The sequence below is a fragment of the Cyprinus carpio genome, chromosome A19, assembly GCF_018340385.1.
Source record: "Cyprinus carpio isolate SPL01 chromosome A19, ASM1834038v1, whole genome shotgun sequence".
Lineage (NCBI taxonomy): Eukaryota > Metazoa > Chordata > Actinopteri > Cypriniformes > Cyprinidae > Cyprinus > Cyprinus carpio.
This window is the reverse complement of record NC_056590.1, coordinates 14,727,638-14,752,144: the sequence shown is the minus strand read 5'-3', so window position 1 is coordinate 14,752,144 and position 24,507 is coordinate 14,727,638. Positions and strand designations below refer to the sequence as shown.

Genomic DNA, 24,507 nt, shown 5'->3' with positions numbered 1-24,507 from the left:
CACAAAGCTCAAATCATTTCAAATTGGTTTCTTGAACATGACAATGAGTTCACAGTACTAAAATGGCCCCCACAGTCACCAGATCTCAACCCAATATAGCATCTTTGGGATGTGGTGGAACGGAGCTTCGTGCCCTGGATGTGCATCCCACAAATCTCCATCAACTGCAAGATGCTATCCCTATCAATATGGGCCAACATTTCTAAAGAATGCTTTCAGCACCTTGTTGAATCAATGACACGTAGAATTAAGGCAGTTCTGAAGGCGAAAGGGGGCCAAACACAGTATTAGTATGGTGTTCCTAATAATCCTTTAGGTGAGTGTATATCTGACTATAATGTGATTATATGGTTCTCATCAGAGAAGGATTTGGTGCACTTGTACACTGTCCCTATCAAATAAACCACAAATAATATGTACAGTATATATGATAAACTAAACCAGTAATATCACATTAAAATACCAGTTTATAACTCAGCTATAATATTTATAATATTTAGCCAAATGGTTTGCATGGTTTTGTATGTTGCTAAATCACCTATATGCATCATAAATATTTTTAGACCGAGATTAATTTGCTTTGATGTAACAAACATACATCTGTTATGCTAAAATTTTACTTTGACAAGCCAAAAACTGTGCCTTCCATTCCCCCAGTCTGTTTCTTCTTTTCAAAGTCTGGCAGAAATGATGGGTGGTTCCAAAATACTTGGTCACATGACAGTAAAAGTGTACAGTTGTCAAGGGCTCATCTTACCCCACTCTCCCCGACCCTTACATCCATTGAAGATGAGGCAGAAGCAGGCTCAGAGAGTGAGGGAGAGCCCACTCTTATCTAAACATCTACAATAAAGACTGAAATTATTACCAGAGTGTGCTGTCTTCTCTTTTAATTATTTGTAACAACTGGATCATTTGTATTAACAAGCATTAGTCCCTTAGTGCCCCTTTTTTGGTTTGGGCCACTGCCCCTCAAAATATCTGTGCACAGCCCTGATTCGAGGCGTGGTCTGGTGTGTTTGCACAGACCGATCGGTGGATGACCAAAAAGCATACAGAGCCCTCTGATCTCTACTCGCATCACTTTGTCGTTATACACCGATGCGCAGCCCTGGACACACATTCTGACACATAATCATTTAAAGATGTGTCATGGGAGAAGTTATTAGTGGATGTTAAGTTTACTTTCTGTTTCAGATCTTTTTAACAGCACATATCTATCTCTCTCTCTACAGAAAAACATTACATGGTCATGGTGTAAGGTTTCTCACACTGGACTGAATCATGGTGGAGACTCAGGATTCTTTTCCTTTTGGTTGTTTATTGGAATACCTGTTTACTTTGGTAGGATTGATATTGTTCCTGCTGGATATAGCGCTGGACATTTGGACTGTTGTGTCATTCTATCAGGATGGGGCCTATGTGTATATGGCAGTGATGATCTTTCTGCTGCTGGGCTCTTCAGTGTTGTTACAGGTGTTCAGCTGGCTCTGGTACTCTGATTCACTGAACAAGATTGAGAGTAAGGTGGAGAAATTTACAGACCGGCATTCATTGATCAAACCATTCCACTTCCTGCAGCTCGGAGTCTACCTCAGGTTTGCTTCTCAATTTTCAGTATTCTTTAGCATACTTTTAGAAAGTGTCCTAATTACAGAAATACGAGTACTTCATCATCATTCAGTCATCATGTATTTCCAAACTCATTAGACTTTTGTTAGTCTTAAAAATGACAAAGATGAAGATATTTTAAATGAAACCTGAAAGTCAATCTGTTTACAAATCTAAATAAAACAAGAACATCATAATGTAGAAAATCCAAACTGTGGGCTCATTGTTGCCAAGTTTTGTTGTATTAAGTGTTGCTTGAGTTACAGCAAGTACCTTGTGTTCACAGGTATGCGGGGGTGGTAGAGACCTCCACAATGGATTTTCATCATTACACTAATAATTTCAGAGAGGGTGTGGCCATGTGCCTGAACCATGATCTTCAGATGCTTCGTCTATTTGAGACATTTTCTGAAAGTGCCCCACAACTCACACTTATGATGACTAGAATCCTACAGAGAGGAGAGGTGGAGCGTATTACAGGTCTGTCTCAAATCCAGAGCACTTTTTTACTTTCAGATCTTAATTCTTGTATTTCTTAAAACTGCATGTTTTGTAATCAGGCCCAGCTCCAGATATGAGATGAAGGGAGGGCCCTCTTTTAATGTTCTATTCTTTTTCTGTTATATTTTGCAACTATTTAGGAACTTTATATATAAAAATATAAAGTTACTAAATAGTTGGGATTGTAAACTCTGTATTAAACTCTGTCCATGCGACCGAGGCCTGTAAATGAGCCTGGCTACAAGCAGTCTGCAGTTTTGACAAACTGGACACCCTATGGTTTTGTGGACTAAACATACACACACACGCACACACACACACACACACACACACACACACACACACACACACACACACACACACACACACAAAGCGGCCATTGTAAGTCTACGAGACCGCAAGTGCACATGAAGTGTGGCATTTGGGACAGGGAGAAAATGTGGAGTGTTGGACATTTCATACACCTAACTATGAATTAACCCGAAAAAGCCAAAAATCTGTCATCATTTACCCAACCTCATTTCATTTTCTTTTTCTGTGGAACACAAAAGAAGCTAATGCTAATACCAAGCAGCTAATGAAAGTGGATTGAAGCGTCACCATTTACGATTTAACAAGAGAGAAAACACTCAGAAAGTATGTGATTTCAGATGCAGTCATTGTTTTTATGAATGAGTCATTGGTTCATTCACTCGACCAATTCCTTTCAAACACCAATACATTCTGAAGCTCAGTTCCAGCATGGCTGTGATTATATGCATATATATCACATATTCAAGTGATGTTAAATTTCATGCAATGGTTTTCCGTTTCAGCTTTAAAAATCCTCACATCAGCTGCTGCAATTTCCAGTAGTATTGCCTTGTACCACCGCAGCATGCGTATCTATCTTCCTGAAAAATGCAAGATGAGTTGGATCTCCACTGTGATTTACTTCCTGTGGAACTTGTTGCTGATCATTCCCCGTGTAACTGCTCTGGCACTCTTCTGCAGTGTATTGCCATCCTACATCATAGCTCACTTCCTGTCCCTGTGGATGCTGCTGGTTTTAGCGGCCTGGAGCCAGAAAACAAATTACATGGAACATTCTGGTTGGGAATGGCTCTACAGAGCTGCCATTGGACTCATTTGGTACTTCAGCTGGCTTAATGTATCAACAGGAAGCATAAAATTGAAGTCGATTTTCTATTATAGTTTCATGGCTTTAGACACAATGTTGCTGCTGGGCTTCTGGTGGTGGAAGGTGTTTGAGTATGCAGGCTGCTGGAGCTCCTTAAATCCTCACATTGTGATCCCGACACTACTAGGTTTGTACGCCATTGGAATACTAGTGAAAATGATATACTACAGATGGCTTCATCCCAACAGTGATAAAGAGAAAATCACTGAACCCACTGAAAAAGGGAAGTTCAGAAGAGCTGCAACATGCGACACAGACTCAGTCTCATCCCTGGAAGATATAGCTGCATCAACATGAGCAGCACCACACCTGCTAACTCAAAATTATAAAAACCAATTGAACTTTTGGATGTAAATTTTTATTTTTGCACAAAAAGCATTTTACATGATGTGAACATGACAGAAATAAAAACCTCATACGGGAACAAATCATGAACAAATCATACACAGAGTGCAAGATGGGTAAACTGAACTGATCCTGGATGACTTTCGGAGAGTCCCAAAAAGTAACTTTTTGTCCAACGTACAGCCATAATATTTTCATATATCTGATAGTGTTTTATGACGATTTGTTGTCATATTACATTCACACAAATTTCACAGGTCTGTTTTGGTGCCTTTAGAAAAGCACAGAAAAACAAATGAGGACAAAATACTTGAGAAACATATTCGCTTGTATACAGTAGATGTTCATTCCAACTCTTTACTATATCTATATATATATATATATATATATATATATAGATATATATATATATTATCGATTTGATACTATTTTCACAAGTAAGGTGTGCATTTTTAAAACTTAGTACTAATATCACAACAGATCATCAAAAGTACACTTTTTTCAAACATTTCAGCATATTTTCACTTGTCTTAGTACAATACACACAATCACAAATATAGATAGGAATACCTCTTTGCATGTGTGTGTGCGTGCGTGCATGCATACATATTTTGGGGACAAATTGTATTCCAGAAGTGAGTAAAACCAGACAAAATCACCCAAAACCTCTGTTTAATTACGTCCTCATTTGTAAAACTGTGTTTTGCGATTTGTGAACATACAGCAGAATACAAGGGAGAGGAACTGATCAAAGATGTAACAGAAGAAGCGAGACAGATCGCATCGAATACAGCATTATTAAACGGATAGTTCCGGTTCTTGATTCTGATTGGTTGAGCCGTGTTCAAAGATGTTGTAAATTACACTACAAACATACATCTTTGTTTACTTCTATGTGTTGCTCCGCAACCACTTTTGTTGAAACCACAACTGTTTCTGAGGAACTACATTCCTTGGTGGAAGAATACTGTTTTTATTTGTATCATTACACTTTATTTACTCTGTTTTATTCTGTGAAACCTTACTATGTATATGGAATAACCGTTTTATAAAAGCAATAAGCCCTGTGAAGCCGTGGTTTACAGTGAATTTATAACAGCTAAGGGGCGTTGTTAGGCACGCCGCGAAAATAAAACTTATTGCTTTATTTTACAATACATGTGATACTGTATGCAGAGGAATATACCAAAGTCTGCACATATAACTCACCTTCCATCTGAAAAGTCCAGTTACAGTATAGTTTGAGTCATACGGCACAGTGAGGACAATTACTGCATTGACAGTAAACTGTTCTAGCACAAAACCTTATGGCCACGTCATACCTTCATCACACCTTTTGATAACACACTGTGAAATATTTATTTTTTTTTTTTTAGTTATGCAAGTTTGGTAACGTACAGTATGTGTATTTTCTAACATGACAATTATTACCTGTATTACTGCAATTATTTCAGCAAAAAAGGTGATTTGATACATGTATCTTGCATTGTTTGCTCTTGAAAGAACTGACTGTTAAAAGTACTAAACTGAAAGAAAATCATACTGTTGTTCTGGTGATTAAATCAAATGTTCTCAATAAACAGTATAATACAATAACCTTATGTTTTGAAACAATGATTGTGTGGATGAAAATATGTATAATTGTAATGAGATCAGTTTTGAGAGAATGACAAGTTGAGGTTACAAGTGTGATCAGTTTGGATTTTTAGAAATATACACCTTACTTGTGAAAATAGTACAAAAGCGAGAAGAGAAAAAAAAAGAAAAAAAAAAAAAAAAACATATTTTGGGCTGAAATGTGTTCTGGAGGTGTTTTCATGAGATTCACACAATTATGAGACAGAGATGAACAAGCCAAGCAGGTAGGCCAGCCTCAAAGTATTTAATGAACATCACTTACACAACACCATAAACAGTGTAGGTACAGATAGATATTTGCTTCTTCAGCCAGTTTCAGTCTGAATATGCCAGAGGTTCTCCTACTGATCTAAAAGCTCAAGCTTAATCCCAGGGCTAGATCAAGCATTTATTCTCTGGCTAAGAGAGCCATTACATCCCTTGATTGTCTATGCATTAGTAACAAATCCCAACATCTCATGATGATACAGTCATGTATCTTCAGTTTGTGTAGATAACAGACAGTATACAGGGACAGTATACAATTTTTTTTTTTCCTGAAAAATGCAGGAAACAAAGGACACTGAAAAACAAAATGCACCAGAAGAGCAGTTTTTATGATTCAAGTTTAAGAACAACAGCATCTGATTAGCTGAGCTATGGAGAAAAATGATTTCTGCAGAGATGAATTCAGCGCACTTCAAAAATACCAAACTGAAAGAAAATGCCAGGTAACAGCATTGGCCTACGAGTCAAAGGTAACACTTCACCAGAAAAACAAATACAAACATATGTTTGTCATACTGCATATGTTTGTCAAATTTCAGTAATTCCCTTTAAGATAATACATTTACTGAATGGTGATTATAGTTAAAAGGCACAATATAAATATATACAGGAAACGAAACAGACACACACATCTATGCAAACAACGAAGAGTACACATTCTTAATTGTCAGAGCTGCTTGAATAAAAATGCTTTTTCTTCAGGCTCAGTAATGTTCAGTCAAAATCTTGCAGCGGTTAGGAATCTTACACCCAAACCTGCTCGTAAAACCAACTTCAACCAAAATTGAAAATCATTTATCACTGACCAGAAATGTATTGCACACTATCACACAGTTTTTCTCCCAAACATGTACAACTGAAAGAAAACGGTCACAGGCTTTGGCCCTGTAGCTTCGAATCCATGGGTAATTTTGGCTATATGCAAGAGGTAATTTAGCAAAATCCCACTAAGCCACATGATTTTTCTCAGGAGACAAGAATCCAGTTAGTTCATGTGGCTCATAATTGCATTATAAACATATAACAAGATATATTTCTAATGGGATAGTATCATTCCAGGAGACTATGTTCACCTTAACATGGATTTTAAAGAAATGGCTTTCCCAAAAATTTCAGACGTTCACTGTGAAAATCTTCCCATCACAGCTCTGAAATCTCTGCTTCTGCATTTAAATTCAGCATGAACTTGTCACACCTGTTTCAGCTGTTGATTAGGTCTCATAACTGAATTAGACTTTAGAGCTACAGCGAGGGGGAAGATTGTTTGTGAATAATTTAAATTCAGGTCTGTTCCTCATTATATGACTTCTATCATATAACATGCTAAATGTATTTGACTTATATTATGGTGATTTTTGCAGTTTGAAGCACCTTTTCCCATTCAAATTTCACTGAATGCAAAAGTGCAGCGTTAACATTCTTCTAAACATCTCCTTTCATGTTTCACGTAAGTCAGTCAGTCATACGGATTTGGAACAAAAGTAACGTAAATGATGCCAATTCTCATTTTTGGGTGATTTATTCTTTCAAAAAAGATGGACAAAATGTACAAAGAGAAATTGTTTCCATTAGGCACTCTATAATTCACACTGCCTAATTTAAAGCAGAAACGATGACGTGTGTTTGAATGGTAAATCAAAGTAGATCCCTGGATCTGAGGAACATTTAGGAAAACTTGTATATAGATACTGTAAAAATGAAATGGGATCTATGCTAAACCCTGTAGGTACCATCTGTAGACAGATATTAAACAGGCCACATCTGCGATCCGTTTTAGGACTGAAATAATTGCATCATTTCTTGGAGGCTTCTAAAGCATGTGACCTGACATCTCATAAGAACCATTATCCTGACCTTTGGAATGACTGCAAATCAAAGACTCCAACGTACTTTTCAGCCCTTTAAAAAGAATGCAAAAAAAAAAAAAGGCTTATACTAAGTTCACTCCTAAGTTTCTGTACCAGTGCAGACCTTTGGTCATGGGTTGTTCCTTTGGTGAATCCAGTTAAGTTGAAGATGTTAAAGTACATCCTTTTTCCAAGAGCAAGATGCGGTGAGAATGGGAGACTTGGTTTTTTTTCCTCTTTTCCTCATGTATGGTTGTGTGGCGTCCCAGTGCAAGATTCAACCTGGAGGATAGCTGCCATTGAGGGAATGGAGGGCTTGTGAGATCGTGTCACAGATCATCTTGAGTTCTTGTCTATGACGGCTATAATGTCCCAGAGTCTGTCAGCTGCTCCACGGCTGCGCTGGACAAGGCTAGTGTGGATGGGATTGCTGATGGGTGCAGCCAGAGAGATCCATGTCTTACGTCCAGCTCCATCTATAAGAAGTCCAGTTCCAGAGCTTGGTGAAGGGAAATCAGGTCTCCGTGAGAAGAGATTCGCCAAAACGGCATGTTGTGCTAAAGAGTGACGGGGCACACGGATTAGATCAAACATACACACACATCAATAAAGAGAACTTTCAATGAAAATGTACATTAATAGAATAAAGCAACATCTGTGAACCTTTACGTCAGGCCTGTTCAGCTAGGACAGTCAGAACATTACTAAATGCGCTAGCTTTTAAATTTTTATTATTATTATTCAGCAAGGAGGCATGAAATTACTCGTTTCATTTGAACTTCCTATTCATCAAAGAATCTTGAAAAAAAAGAATAATAATGTGGAAGCTCACTTACATGGAAAACACATATTGAATGGCTTTGCACTCGTCTACAACAGAGATTGTATTTCTTAAGCAGGTTACATCTTTATGAAGTGGACAAGAATCGTATGCAGCTGTTTTAGGAAGTATTGTGGTATGGTTTGGTAACCTGTCAGTACAGCTTAAATCTAAGTTGATGCACCTGGTATTGACAGCGGTCAAAATTGATGGGCATGATGAACATCTTAACCTTCAAGATTTATATGAGGAATGCATTCTCAATCAGGTAGACAGGATTCTTGGTGATCAGACTCATTTCCTGCATTCGCAGTATGAACTGCTTCTCTCTTATAGAAGATATAGAGTCCCATTGTGTAAATGAAATCTGTATAAGAACTCTTTTGTACTTGTATCTCAAAGTTTGTTTAACAAGTGTTTATCTTGATAGATCTTTATCATTGCTTACTGTTATTATTATTTGTTTACTGTATGTCATTGCAGCAATATGTCGTCCATAATATTCCTTTCGAGGACAATAAAGTATATTACTACTATAAGCAGCAAATCAGCATATATGATTTCTGAAGGATCATGTGACACTGAGTAATGATGCTGAAAATTCAGCTTTGATCACATGAAGAAATTACATTTAAAAAATATATTACACAGGGCTCCAAACAAAAAAAATAAAGTAAGGAGCCATTGGCTCATATAAAACAAAATTTTAGGTGCCAAATCTTTTTTTAGGTGACACAAATGCGTTTTATTTTTTTAATTTTAACATTTCATCTATACTTTCATGTCTTTATGTCTCATCTTTTCTGGAATTTATCAGCATTTTAATCGATCTTGTAGATGACCTGGGATAGTTAAAGCGATAGTTCACCCAAAAATGAAAATTCTGTCATTAATTACTCACAATCATGTCCTTACAAACCCGTAAGACCTCCGTTCATCTACGAAACACAAATTAAGATATTTTTGTTGGAATCTGACAGCTCTCTGACCCTTCCATAGACAGCAAGAAACGTAGTACGGACATTGGTAATATAATCCATGTGACATCAGGGGTTCAACTGTAAATTTACGAAGCTATGAGAATATTTTTTGTGCACAAAAGAAAAAAGAGAAAAAAAAAAACAACTTTATTCAACCATTCATCTCCCTAGCTCTATTCTGGAGAGTATCCACTGAACACAAACAGTGTATGTTGTTCTGTGTCAGCCGCACCACACTGATATGTTGTTTTCATTCAAATCAAAGAATAAACAATGGAGAAAACATATCCGTGTGGTGCGACTGACACAGAACAACATACACTATTTGCGTTCCGTGGATACTCTCCAAAATGGTGCTAGGGTGACGCAGAGGAGATGAACTGTTGAATAAAGTCATTGTTTTTTTTTTCTTTTGCGCACAATAAAGTATTCTCATAGCTTCGTAAAATTACAACGGTTGAACCCCTGATGTAACATGGATCATTTTACCAATCTCCCTGCTACGTTTCTGGACGTATACCAACAAAAAAACCTTGCTGTCTATGGGAGGGTCAGAGAGCTGTCAGATTCCAACAAAAATATCTTAATTTGTGTTCCGAAGATGAACGAAGGTCTTACAGGGTTGGAACGATATGAGGCTGAGTAATTAATGACAGAATTTTCATTTTTGGGTGAACTAACTCTTTCTATTCCAACTTGAAATATATAGTCACAAAGAATTGTTCCTGACACAGAATCTGTAAAAATATCATGGACCACAAGCATCACTTGGCCACTGAGTGTAGCTTGGGCTCCTCCTCAATGCATCCTATAAATGTTGTCGTATCTCTTTCATGCATTCAGTTTTTCTTCATTAGTAAAATGCAATTTTGTATGATGAGTTGAACTATGTAGACAACAGGTGAAGTAAAAATATTAACATCCAATATCGCATAAATATAGCAAAATGCTCTTCTTTATATTAATATCTTAATCACACTGAATAGCTTATCTAAACTAAATGTATATTACGATGCAAATTTAAAAAACTTTACAAATTTTACAAGCTTTACACATTTTTTGCAGTTTGAAAATGAGAAAGATCAGTAGGTTGTACTGTAGGCTATCTTATAAAATAGGCTATGTTTTGATGTTAATTCATGTTCATTATGTAGGCTACTATAGTAGTAAAGAGAAAGATAAAATGGATTCACTTGCCGCTTGAAATGAGGCACTTAAGCGATCACGCTTGCCGAATTAATGAGCGCCAAAACCATATTTGTTTGAATTTTGTTATGAATTTGGCATAATTTTAAAGCTGATAGTTTTATTAAAAAGTAACAAAGCTTCTTGTGATTAATGGATGGCAAGTGTGCTTCAAATAATAGGAAGTTCACGCATTAACAGAACACAGCATATAGACTAAAATCTTGATAAGAAGAAGCCATATTAGTAATGATTATAAATGAGAATTGTTAACGATATATCCAATATCCACACAGCTGACAGCTTTACCTGCTGTAGTTTGTTCAAGTTGTGCATGAAATAAGACTTTTGTGCACTTTCAGTTGTACGTCTCCGTCATTTTGATCTCTCTCGTGCTGCACAACTGAGCTGCGTTTATCAGGTGTGTCAGCGCTGCTGTGCTGCAGAGATGAGTACGGTTTGAAACTCTTTTTTCCACTAAAACTTTGATGCGCATCGTCTAAGTTTAATATGTGAACACAGCAGATGATGCGATCGCAAAACAATCAGGAAAAAAGGCATTACATGCAAATTTTTAAGTCATAACATATAAATATATATAGTTGCCAGTTGCGACCTCAGCAAAAACTTGCAAATTAATATTTCTGGTCGCAAAGGCGACCGTTTCAGTCAGTCTGGACCCCTGTTACAATAGAGAAAACCTGCTTGTACCTGCTTTGCAGCAAACTCTTCATCACGACCGTCCCCTATAACAACATAGGTCACTTTCTTCCCAAAGCGAGAGATGATGCGTTCAAAGCAGCTCTCTTTTCCTGTTAACAGAAGTTACAGATAATGTGTTACACATAACGTACATTTATCCCTGTGCTCAGATTGCCTTGAGCATTAGATTGATACCAATGATTTTAAAGCAAGAGTTCACCCAAAAATGAAAATACTGTCATCATTTATTCAAAACCATACATTTTATATACAGTGGAACAGGTGAATTTTCAAAGAATATCCTGACGACTCTGCAATATAATGAAAGTGGATGAAAGCTCCAAAATTATTTAAGTTAAAAAAGCATGTGATCATAGAGATGTGGATGTTTGCACAAGCTCTGCAATCGGCACTCCAGTAAAGTCACGTCTCACATTTATATATAAAACACTTTATGCAAAAGACTGCTTTAGCAAGTAGCATTATAGCAAATATACATGTAAAATAAGAATAAAAATCTGTTCAAATTTATCATAACACATGTTAACTAAAATGAATGACTATTAATGGTACTTGCTTTCTATTTGTTTTAATAATAAGTACAAGCTGCGACTGTGCCAAGCGTTACTCCACACAGAGAACAAATCATCACATCACTGAATATTGTACAAATATTATCAATTCAACTCAGGATCTGAATTTTGTTTTGTAAACTGTTTAGGTCTAACAGTAGCATTCAGGTACAGAAATATACAAAAAAAAAAAAAAAAGTAAGGACTAATTTGTAAGTTAAAAACTGATTATTTCTAAAAATTAAAGTTACAAAAGTTATTCAGTTAAGAGCAATGAGTGATTTTCTCTGTCTTTTGTTTTATGATTAACATTAATGACAGACGGCACAGTTTAATTAGGCTGCTGTCCCACAACGGCTTGCTTTCTCAGCAACTGCTTACATTCACTTCAGACAAAACCGTCTATGAAGATACTCGCCAGGACAGTCATTTTGACATAATTTTGTGTGTATTTGACCGCTTAAGTGCAATAAGTTGCAAAAAATAACTCAATTTGGTACTCGCGAGGTGTTTGCAAGGCGGTTTTATGTGTGCGCGCTCTTTAAAAGACAATAAGAGCACACAAAAAAACAACACTAGAACACAAAATATTAAAAAAACTACAAAAAAAGATGTGCAAATTAAATTTTCATGATGATGCAACAGTGACCCGATTTGGCAAGTGAAAATTCTATGTGATGTGAAGCCATTTTTGAGAGTGAAAGAGAGAAGACATTTATTTACATCTAACCTGCATGCTATATTGAATAAATGCTTGCGGGAATTTCCCTCATTATAAATGCGAAACCTGGGGGAATTAGTATAACTATGGAATTTATGCACGATCCCACACTGAAATTCAGGACCTGATTAAACACATATTATATTATACAAAATTTATTAAATAAATTTCCATGACTTTTCCAAAACTTTCTGGGTTTATTTATTTTTTCCATGACTTTTCCAGGCTTTTCATGACTTTATGAATCCTGGTTAATGTCTGAATTAAAATTCATGGTAAACCAAACCTATTACCTATTTTAGTGGCGCTGTAGATGTTCTCGATGGGAAAGACGTCACCCAGGCCATAGAGAAGCACTTTAGCTAAAGCAGGAACCAGCTGAGTGGTGGTGACCAGAACATTCATACATCTGCCCCTGTGAACAAACACCAAAACAATTAGCCCATTGTTAACATGTACACTAAATTAAAGCTGAAGGATCTACACTGAGAAACCTGTTTAGCGTGTTGCTCTAGCACATCACACACAATGTTTAATGCCTAGAGGTGTATCGGAGGATTTCCGATAAATCATGCATTTTCTGAGAACAGACACAGGCCTCACCTTGACTGAATGAGCAAGAGAGATTTTAGGGCAGTGCCGAGCCAGGCATCTGTAATTGTCTCAATCTCTGAGCGCAGCCTGAGCAGTAGGTCTCTCTTCATTGGGCTCAGCAGACCTGCAAGATCAGCAGAAGATATTGACAATAAAATACATACATACATATAAGGCTTACTGATAAGCAGCAACTTAAAAATACTGCTGGACCTGATCTGTATAGCTAGTTAATCCATGCAACACAAATAACAATGTAATGTTCAATTTTCAGCAATAACAAAATCCCAATGTAGATTCTATGCTTCATTCCTTACTGTTGTTTAATACTATCTTAATTTTTATAAGCATGCACTGTATGCCATCTGTCGCATTAAAGGCTCAAGCTCTATTAAGGCATGATGGATTCTGATTGGCTGTCAATGTTCTTATTTATCAGCTGAAAAAAATAAATAAAACTTATTAAATAAATTAAATAAAACTGAAAGTGATTCCAACAATATGACTCCTCTGTGCTGTTTTTGTTAATAGTTGTGGTGCGGATTCTGCTATTCTTTTAAATTTAGAACAGTTTTAAAAACTGTATCTTTATCGTTATATATATTTATCGTGCTTGGTGTGACTTCATTCTCACTGTGGTGTAACACTGCTACAGAAGGATGCACAGGACAGGATTTGAGGTAATGACACAGAAGTCATGTATGTATGTGTTGGCTTGTGTTGTGTACAGGTTATAGTTTACTGGAACAATAAACCAGCTCTTCCACACAACCCGTGTCAGTTCAATCAGACAGCTCACATGAGGCTGTCACAAACTTCATTCCAGTGTTCCTGATTAGATATCTACTAAATATGAGAGGAAAGTATGCTAGAAGGCAAGGCAGGGAACTACTACTTGACTAATAATGGTAGGGTAACAGCGCCACCGTGTGGGAACATGCAGTGTGGTTTGGAGCAGAGTTATGAGACACACTCTCACCTCCCACATTCCCTTTGAATCCGTTGTAGATCTCTTTAAGCTGGCGATATCTGAAGGCCAGCTTACGCATCCACTCCACTCCTCCCTGTACCGTGGAGGTGGACCCTGGACCACCGCCCGCACTGGGCCCGCTGAAGCCATCGCTGGAGAAGCTGTAGTTGCTAAACCAGAATGATCACTATTAGATGTGCTATTACAGACTAAACTAAAAAAACAATTACCAAGAGCTTTTACACACAGCCTTTGTCATAAATGTAACGGCAAAATGTGTTTGTTTTGAAAAGCCATTTGCTAGTGTAAGGAGTTGTAACATTGCTGGAAAACTCGTCATGAAGGTTTCATTACCTCAAGTCCTGTCCGTTGTCATCTGAGGCAACATCATCAACATGGACCTGATCACATTCCTGTGTTGACAGGAAGGGGTAATGTTATTTACATGAACATAAAGCAAACTGACCCTTGTTTCACTCTGTTTACCTCCAGATCATTGAAGAAGAGATGTGTGTCTGCGAGCTCAAAGATCAGCTCCTCCATCTGAAGACCCAGATTGAGAACTGTTGCTGGGTCCTGAATAAATAAAAGCATCCCAGGAAACAGCAAGAATGTGAGAAGGGAAAAAAAAACAGGCATTACTTCTGCCAGTTTGTAATTCTGCAAAGCAATTCTGTACCTTGCCAAACTTCTGTGCAAATGAGCCGGTAAGAAGAGAGTGGAAAATGATGATGGTTTCATCCAGATCCCACAAGAAGACGCGCTGAGAAAAGAAAGAGTTTGTTATCATGTTTGCTGCAACCGGCTGTTGCCCAATCCATTATGCTCATCTAATGATTCATCGCTTTGCTCTCCATTTTAGTACATTTAGCAAAAAATAAAGAAATACATGATAAATTGTAAAGCTGACCCTCTGTTTAGCTGTGCAAGCTCATTTTAATGCATTTTTCCTTTGTGTTAACATTTTCATTTTCTTCGGACTTCAGAATGTGTTGTTAAAACTATGCAGGTTGCTTCATTACCTCAAGGTCATTGTCTGTGGATTGGGAACCATCAGATTTCTTGGCTTTGCCTTTAGCTTTGCCAGGAGGGTTTTTGCGGTTTGTCTCATCTTGGTCCCTTTCTCCTGCGGGGAGGGCCATCCCAGCAGGCAGAGCCACACCTGTTGGGAGTGTCCCACCTGGGGATGCATCTGACAGAATGAGAAAAAAACATGAGCTGCAGTGAGAGCCAGAAGAATGAGGGCATCCACAATGAGTATCTAGTCCAGGACTGTACAGGGCAACAGTTTTGCTCCCATTTATTATTAAAATTACTACTATTGAAGTACTTTTAATACTCTAATTACATCTGCATTAAGTCATAAATTAACCAAAATATTTTTATAGTAATTTTATACTTTTTTTTGTATAATATATACATACATTACACATAAGCTATAATTGTTCTGAAGTTTGGGGTCAATATTACTTTAAAATTTAAAAAAAATTATATATAATTTTGTAGTTTATTCCTGTGATGCAAAGCTGAATTTTCAGTAGCCATTACTTTCAATCTTTAGGAATCATACTAATATGCTGATTTACCGCTCGAGAAACATTTCTTATTATTTAATTTATTATTTCTTATGTTGTGTTGTGTCAAATCCCATAGATCAAATAAATGAGATGCACTCTCCTAATCAATCCTGGAAAAGGAACCAGGTGACCTAAAAATTGACATGAGTGTGCAAGGTTTACAAAAGAAGCAGGACAAAGAAGAAGAGCAAGAAGCCCATATATAAAAACAGAATATAGAAGGAACTGATATCTTGTTAGTTTCATAGAATTGAGACGAGAGGACAGCAGTTGTCATTTGCTCCAGCTTAATGTGTTATACATGTGTAGCAAAGTATATAATCTACAGTAGAATAAGATCAAAGGTCATGTATCTCTCGCTTTGCAATGAAAAGCTGCTGCATATGCAACCAAAATGTATATATCTTCTGATTAGCAACAAAAGCTTGCTACAGAATACTGGAAAGGAAGTGGGGTGTTGTGCTTGACTTGTATGTACAAGTAAATTGTAGTAAATTTATTTTGTAACCCATGCAGACCCCTTAGGGGGAATATAAATACAACAGTTGAAAACAGCTGTGCTGCTTAATATTTTAGTCGAAGCATTTTTTAAGGATTCTTTGATGAATAGGTTTTAAAACAGCATTTATTTTACATAGAATTTGTAACATTATGAATGCCTTTACTGTCTTTTTGGTCACTTTAATGTGTCCTTGAAAAATAAAATGGTTACTGACCCCAAACCTTTGAATGGAAGTGTGTGGGGCTTTATACATGTAATATTATTTATTAAATTCTAATTTTAGTTGTGAAAAATAAAATTTTTAGCTATTTACAGAAGATTGGGAAAATTGCTACAACTAGTATTTACACAGTTCTTTATAAGTTAGGTTTACTGTGAAGTTACAGAGGGAAAATTATAACATACCTGTTGTGTCAGGCAGGTTTGCTGAGGCACTGCCTTCAGTTTTAATGGCTGGATATCCAGGTGCCACTACACCAGCTCCATCTCTATCACTGCTGGGCAACCCAGCAGACAGGTAACTGGGAGGGGGAACGTAGTACTGCGAGAACTGACTCTGACCAAGAGAGTTGTAACCTGAAAACTCCTGGAGTAAAACAAATTATGATTAAGAAGTTTAAATCATGTTCATGTTTGTTCAACAAAGCAATCTGGCTGTCCTTTCTACTTGCCATACAACCTACTACGTCGAGATAAAAAACAACTGGTTGAAATATTTTATGTTTTTGAATCAGTTTTCCATACGAAAATAGTATATTGCAACATATATCACTGTCAAGAACATGTTTTTGTATTTTTGCTCATATCGGAGTTCAAAGTCTGTAGATAATGTAAAAGCTATTTCTTTTCATCTAATTCAAAAGCAGAGAACAGCGTCCTCATATTATTAATGCTGTCCTTTCAAATACTGACTTTTTTTCTCTTTTCACTGGAGATGGACTCACCTGATGTGTGCCAGCAGTTGTGGTCACAGCAGTTGCTGGAGGGATGTTAGTGTACACACTGGATGTAGTGAAACAGGAACCTGATTGGAGATGAAGAAAAATTATAAAGGATGTCAAACAACCAAAGCGTATGACCATGATAAGAATTACTGAATGAAATGTTGTTAATGGAAGTGGATTTGGCTGATGGAACTGGGCGGGTCTTTCTCCTCAGTGGTCCCATACTAATAAGGCTGTGAGGTGCAGAGAGCGTGTAGAAATACACAGAGAGCAAGAGAGAGAGAGAGAGAGAGAGAGAGAGCGGTAGCAGGCTTGCCTTGGCTGGGGTAGGAGTAGTGGATCTGGTTGGGTTGGGTTGAGGTATAAGCTGAGCTGAAGCTGAGAAACCCCGTCTGACCAACAGAGGGCGCCTCGGGCAGCTGCGACTCTGTCTTTAAGCCCGGCCACATGGCGCCTGAGGCCGTGCGTGGATAGATGGAGCAGGAGAGGGCAAAGGGTGGAGGAGAGAAGGGATGCAGAGACGAAAGGGGTGATTAGAGGGAGGTTAAGAACTGGATGTAACACTGAGACATGAACTGATCTGACTGCCAGCGTACAGTGTGAATGCAGGGTGAGGGGTAAGTGGAATGAGTTTGGGTGAAGTGTTCAGATGAACTAAAGCACAGACGGCAACTGGGTGAAGCACAGACCAAATGGTGGCAGTCCGTACGTCTGGCCGGACTGAGGAAAGCCGCTGTATACGGTCGACTGGCCCAGGGAGGGGAAAGCCACTTGACTGGCATATGCAGTGACAGCGGTGCTGAAGAACAATGGAGGAGAGTTACTAGCTGAACATCAAGAACACCACTGAACTTAGGGAGGCTGCTATAGACTTCAGTCTGGGTAGATGCCATATATACACTGATTTAAACAAATGAAGGTGCAGTCCATTTAATTAGTATGATCTTTGACATTTCAGTATTAATCTTTGATAATTAGTATGATTTTAAAGTTGAATTCAAAACTGATACTCTGTAATATGCGTTTCTGGTCTTAGGGACAATTTATTTGAGTATGTTATTTGAAAGGAAATAAAATGTTTGGCGTCATAGTCTAATTGATATAACTCAGCTAATTTTTATAGTTTTAAAATAAAATTTGCTTTCAATATTTCGTTTTTTATATATATATGTATATGTATATATATATATATATATATATATATATATATATATATATACACACACACACACACACACATATATATATATATACATATATATATATATATATACATATATATATACACATATATATATATATATATATATATATATATATATATATATACACACACACATACATACATATATATACACACACACAGTAAAACTATGAATATAATTATTATATATAATAATCATATAAAATAAAGTTCAAATCCGAACCATATCATGTATTGAAACAACATTTAATAATGTATTAAGTGAATACACAATAAGACCAGGAATGTGTATTAACCAAGCAAACAGGGCAGACTAGACTACTGCTAGACTACATTCAGTGCAGGTTTTATGATTAATAAACCCATCATCGACTGCATTTTAAAAGACACTAACCTGTTAACAGTAAACAACTTCTAGTACTTACTTGCTTCCTTGGTAGATCTGTGAGGTATATTCAGTGGCTGTGGTTGTGGTGAGGTCTTTGCACGTCACTGCTGTTAAAAAATTAGGATGTTTTGTTACAAATGTATAATGCTTTAAATAAAAGTCTGAGCATGACAGCAATGAGCCTTACCATTGTGAGCATATGCATTTTCTGTGACACAGCCCTGGGATCTTGATATTGTCTCTTGATTTGACTGGTCTAGACCTCCAGGCACTGCTGGAGACATTGAATGAATGAATGAGGGATTGACAGGTTGCATTAGTGGTCGAACGATATATCGCCAAGGCCGATATTTGGCATTTTTCAAATATCGGCATCGGCCGATAAGTTTTTCTGCTTGGTCGATGTGTTCGAGGCAGGACTTCTATATGACTTCTTCTTGTTCGCAGTCTTGTTAACAGCTCTGTCTAATACGAATAGTAGACTGTCTAATAACCAGATAGAACGGTTAAACAAAGGAATTAATGTATATAAAAGTATTATAACGATTGCTTTTATATTATTAGTAATAGAAAGGCAAACATTATAATACTTTTGTCATCAGCATTAAGCAAATACGCATTTATATCATTTAAACAACTCTTTGAATGACTAATGAACATTTAATTTCACAAACCTTGCAAACTTAGTCGAATCCACCTGTGAGGTTCTTGTGAAGTGTGCATTTTTATCCAGCATTATCGCGTGTTCTCTGCATGACGGCCAATCCGTGTGAATTGAATGCTTTAAACTTTAGATTTCAAATTATGCTGCGCTTTATGCATTTGTCCACTGTCATATTTATGTCTTAACAGCTCTTAACGCCGAGTGTGCACTTGGATGGTTAGATGCATGATGGGCTAGTGTACACATATATATATATATATATATATATATATATATATATATAAAACTTAAGGTCTTTCCAGGATTAAGGTAATAATGCTCTTTTTTTTTTTAAATCATCTTGTCTCAGTTATATATTTGACTGGTAAATGATAAAGAATGATATCCCCTTTTGTATTGCATTGCATTGCATATCAGGGATGACAGACTGATAAAAAGACATGCTATTTGTGACTAGATGTAACTTTTTACACTTTGCGGTAAAAGTGGCTCTCTGATTGACTTTGCCCTATCAGTGCGGCTCCCATGAAGAAAAAAAAATAGTGAAGACCTCTGACAGTCTTACAAACATTTACAAACTGTATCCAGTATGATGATAAGAATGTTATGTTAGATTTTATGTTATGTAACGTTTTCACGGTTTACAATGGCAGGGCCTGTCATCTTGTCTTTTTGGCTTGTTGTTTCTGATTGCACTTTAACCACAAGGGGGAAATCCAGATCAAATCCCAGAAGGTAAAATCAAAACAAAATAAAGTTGAAACAATTTCTTTGTCATCTGAATACTGGTGCAAATCAGGGATTTTTTTCCCCCCATATCGCCCAGCCCTAATTATAATTTTACAATACATTTCAGATGAAATTTAAAAGCTACTTACTTGTGTGCAAGTGAGCGACAGAAGACGGTGGATATGAATTGACCTCTGACTGAGCTGTTGATTTGATCCTGTTAGGGGAGTCACTGCTGTCATTAGCAGCCACACTTCTGCAAAATAACAACTTTTAGAAGCATGTCCTAATAACACAACAATGGCCAACACATCTGCACAACATGAAACACATATGATTCTGACTCACAAGCTCTTGATTTGATTCAAATCTCAATTCAGTAATGATTCTAGTACATGTAAAAAAAAATTCTCAACTAATGGTGGATACATTGTAAATTTAAATTGCTCATAAGGCAGATTTTGTACAAACTTGTAATAGCAAGAACGCACATAGACTATTGTGATTTTTTGGATGGGAGGCGCATTAACTAATATTATTATTGTTTTTATTAATGCACTTAAAAAAAAAATAAACAGACTAAAAGACTGAACTTGAGACTTAAGAATTTACATTGGCTTGTTAAAATGAAGATTGGTTAAAATGTGGAAATCAATTTTCAGTCCAGCCCTCAAGATAAGCCTTTAAGATAAGGTTTGAAAACTGTCATCTTCAAAATTTCTTTAATCTTGTGCATTAGTGGCTGAAAGACACAGTGACTGCAGCCCATCTGATGCTATTTTTTTTTTTAAATGTCGTGACATTCTGATAAAAGATAATAAAGTGTGACTGAAGTTTGGCAGTTATCCAAAAGGAAATCATACTTCACTCTGACAAGAAACTCTTTGTTCTTTCTCTTTACCCTCATTTTTCAACTTGCTCAAGGGCACAGTGGTAATAAAGCAAGATTACAATCTTATATCCAGTTCCTTGATCTGTACTGCTTAGAACGGCATCTTCACCCTTTATCCTAGCAGCCAAAACCTCAACTAGCAAGCTGTATCCTATATGCAAGCTACATATGAAAATATGAAATGCAACACTCCCTGTAATGAAAATGCACATGGACCTACCGAGAATCACCCTCCTGACTCAATTCTGGATCATGCCGAGCTTTCTTTGTCTATTCAATCAAAACAACAGAAAGAAAGGGTTATGTCTCTCACGGTGTTGAATGATTAACAGTAAGCATTTAACACAATAATGTGTAACATTTCAAGCAGTTACTGCAGCGTCCTTCAGAGTGGCATGCTATAAAAGTAATAAGGGTGATTATAAAGTGATTCAAATTATGTGTCTTCATTCCTGACTGGCCAGTAAGTGCACTGTACTCACAGGTCGCTCGGGCACCTCTTGCGATTCGTCCATCGCTGTGGGAGAGGATGTCTTCGCTGTCCACCCGTCAGTCTCTGCAGTTTCCGCTGCTTCTGCTTTGGCCAAGGCCCTGCGTGAAAGACACAAGTCAACACCGTGAGACATCTTTATATATGCTCCTCCAGCCCCTGCCTCTCCATCTCACTGGGGCTGATCCTTGTCAGGTGTGTGCGTGTGCCATTGAGGAGCAGAGCATTATGGGAAAGTCAAGGGGAAAACTGGGTCTTGCGGGCCCTAATCCCACAGTCACCCTGGTGGCAGGTGAGCTCAGCCCGGCAGGTAAGGCACGTGAGGCTCCCACAAAAGCACCAGATGTTTCCTCCAAACCCTCCCACTTTCCAGCACACATGCCTGGATTATACAGCCGTGTCTCCTTACATGTATACTAACCTACATTTGGTGAAAACTAGGAAGCTTGTATTCTTTCCTGATTATATCAAAGGCATTAGGTGTTTCTGCGCAAGCTGTCACATCCAAAGGGTGGGCGAGGATAAGATCTAACCTAATTTTATTCACCCCGTGCCTTCTTTAAACTGCATTTATATAATTGGAGTATCAAGCAGGAAAGAGAGAAAGTGGGTCAGACGCTCACTTACACTTTTACAATTTTGCAGACGCTTGCTAAAGCTTCATTCACGTAAACGTGAGACTACATTGTTTAGTAAATCACGTGTAGCCCTGAGCGATGCTTATGCAACATCTAGCTCAATGTCTCAGGAACGTGATCTGAATATGAAAAACAACTTTAATGTGTGGAAAAAACAAGTGAACCGAAGATTAAAACAATTAGTTTCGGTCAATGTGCATAGTCCATCTTTAAAAGCTTAGTTGAACCAAAGATGAAAATTCTGTCATTGTTTATTTACCGTCTTGTCACTCTAAACCCGCTCATGCCTTAAATATTATTATTATTTTTTTTAATCTTACAATGAAAATCAATGTCCAAAAGAACATTGGAGACCAATAAAAAATACACAAAACAAAATATTTTATCTTCAACATCAACAGAGGAAACAAATACAGGTTTGGAATGCAGTTAATTTAAGATCAGAGCTTGAATATTTACATGATTTCTCCTTGTCTCATGACTAGCGACTATTAGAGCATCTCTAAATTACACTTTGGTAGCAAAAACTGAGTTTATAAGTTTAAAAAATTTGGGTTCAAGGTTCAAACTATGAATTTCAATTAATAGGTTTATATAATTTTATTTTTCTTTCATTATAAATTTTTGCAAAAGTGCAAATGGAAGAAATTGTTAATTTCATGAAAGTCTTAATAACATACTTCACTAAGGTTTACACAACAACGACATGCTAAAAACAAAAACGTGTGTTTTTCACGTACAGAAAACAACCTCGTCAAAACTATCCCTGTTCACAAAGATCTGCAAAAACGACTTAAAACACTTTGCCAGGTCAGTAGTTGGCAATGTCACTTTACATCAGCCTTCCCGTGAACCCACGCTAACTGTGTCTGAACTCTGATGAACCAGGTTAGACCCCAGATGAACTTGGCTTAAGCTAGACAGCAAACATACTCCCCCCGTGGTACCTTTAAGTTGTACAGCTGGTGCATGTTTAGGTTTTAAGAGCATCTTGTCTAAGGTCAGAATAACTCACATCTAAAAACAATATGAAAATGTCTTAGATCTATGATGTTTTACAAAGTCAGCTGTATATTTTCTTTTGAATTTTAATTTTAAGCTATAAAGTTCTACTTAAAAAATAATAACTGCTTCATTAAAAATGGGACTGCGTTAACATGGACATTTATTGCTGGCTTCAGGCTCCTAATTTTCATACAAACACCTGCAAGCAAAGTCAGTACTCAGATAAACCATAATGTATGCGTGTATGTATGCATATAAATGAAATGTAACCAATTCATATAACACCAGTTCAATCACTACAAACATCTAAGATTGTATTGAAGTGTATGATTGAAGTAGAAAGAAAAAAACGTTCAAATGAGTGGAGGTACTTTTTTTCTTATGTTTTTGAAAGGCTGCATTTATTTGAAAACAAAAAAAATCAAAAATTTCAACAACATAAAATCCACAAAAAAACATAATTAAAAAAATCATTACATTTACATCATTACATGTTGAAAAAAGTTGGCTCTTTAATTGTTTTTTTTAATAGGTTATTTTTTTTACCCTGATACATTTTACAGGATTATTTGAATACAAAGTTCAAAAGAACAATATTTTAAACAGAACTTTTCTCTTTTTTTTTGCAAATGTCTTCAAACAGAACTTTTCTCTTTTTTTTTGCAAATGTCTTCACTGTTATTTGTAATCAATGTAATGCATCCTTCTGCACACACATTTTCTGCATTTATAATTCTGTGACAAAACAGTTTTAGTATACATTTACTCATACATACATTAAAGATTTATAAACATCTATGTCAGATATAAATATATATACATATATAGGTCACCTCAGCTAGAAGTTGGTGGATGTGTTCGTATAAAAGTGTACAGACAGTATACAGCATTAACAGATCAAACAAAACACAACAGTACGAGGCTCTTAATGGCAGAGGCTGATTACTTAAAAACGGGTGACCAATGAAGGAGAGGATCCCACAGCTGATTCCATGCTCTATTTTTCTAGTATTTCGTTACAAAAACACCGTCTTGCTTCTATTACACCGAAAGGCGCAGCCTAGGTAGCACGCTCAGTAGGGTTTGAGACACAGCCAGCGTTTCTCTTCAAAACTGTGGCTAGTTCACCGAAGATGTCCAAGATACTACACACATTAAACTTGTTCATCTTTTGGAAACACGCAATTCACTGATGACGCACATAATATAAGAGGACACAACATGAGCTGTTTTCAAGTGGTCGCTTTGTTAGTGTAGCGTTTAGCACAGTTTGACCAGTTAGCCACCGTGCGTTATTTAGCTCGCGGCTCACTGACCTTACCATTTCACACTAAACCGCTCATTAAAGCGCGCTAATGCACAATGTACGGCGCACAAAATGGAAACAAACTCTTACCATGTCACCAAGTGCTACTTTCGAGGAAACTTTATGTTTCCTTGAACTGAAATTCCCTCGGTGGGGCGCCGTATGTTGTTAGGGACAACTATTTGGCAGGAAGTCGCTACAGTTCGCAACGCGCATGCGCAGAAAGGACAATCGC

At 37.0% G+C, this 24,507-nt stretch overlaps 2 protein-coding genes across 4 annotated transcripts; one reads left to right on the top strand and one right to left on the bottom strand.

The window, feature by feature from the left end:
- Positions 1–906: 906 nt before the first annotated feature.
- Positions 907–3,589, top strand: LOC109050411 (XK-related protein 8-like). Its single transcript, XM_042777176.1, has 3 exons — positions 907–1,598; positions 1,898–2,091; positions 2,928–3,589. Exons 1-3 carry the CDS (start codon positions 1,285–1,287, stop codon positions 3,587–3,589), a joined length of 1,170 nt encoding a protein of 389 aa, XP_042633110.1. The 5' UTR covers positions 907–1,284.
- Positions 3,590–5,485: 1,896 nt separating this feature from the next.
- On the bottom strand, positions 5,486–24,495 carry LOC109062061 (eyes absent homolog 3-like). Of its 3 annotated transcripts, none has more exons than XM_042776710.1 (19): positions 24,363–24,495; positions 21,316–21,424; positions 21,054–21,103; positions 20,091–20,197; positions 18,736–18,822; positions 18,586–18,655; positions 17,646–17,755; positions 17,273–17,410; positions 16,957–17,036; positions 16,418–16,598; positions 14,956–15,125; positions 14,613–14,696; positions 14,420–14,509; positions 14,288–14,346; positions 13,943–14,103; positions 12,973–13,087; positions 12,663–12,784; positions 11,086–11,186; positions 5,486–7,946 (listed from the first exon to the last, which is right to left on the bottom strand). In XM_042776710.1, the coding sequence occupies exons 2-19, from the start codon at positions 21,346–21,348 to the stop codon at positions 7,866–7,868; spliced, it is 1,839 nt and encodes a 612-aa protein (XP_042632644.1). In that variant the 5' UTR covers positions 21,349–21,424; positions 24,363–24,495; the 3' UTR covers positions 5,486–7,865. The 3 variants fall into 3 exon arrangements, with proteins under 3 accessions (XP_042632644.1, XP_042632645.1, XP_042632646.1); XM_042776711.1 differs by having other exon boundaries at positions 18,736–18,819; XM_042776712.1 differs by lacking the exon at positions 17,273–17,410.
- Between the last annotated feature and the right edge of the window lie 12 nt (positions 24,496–24,507).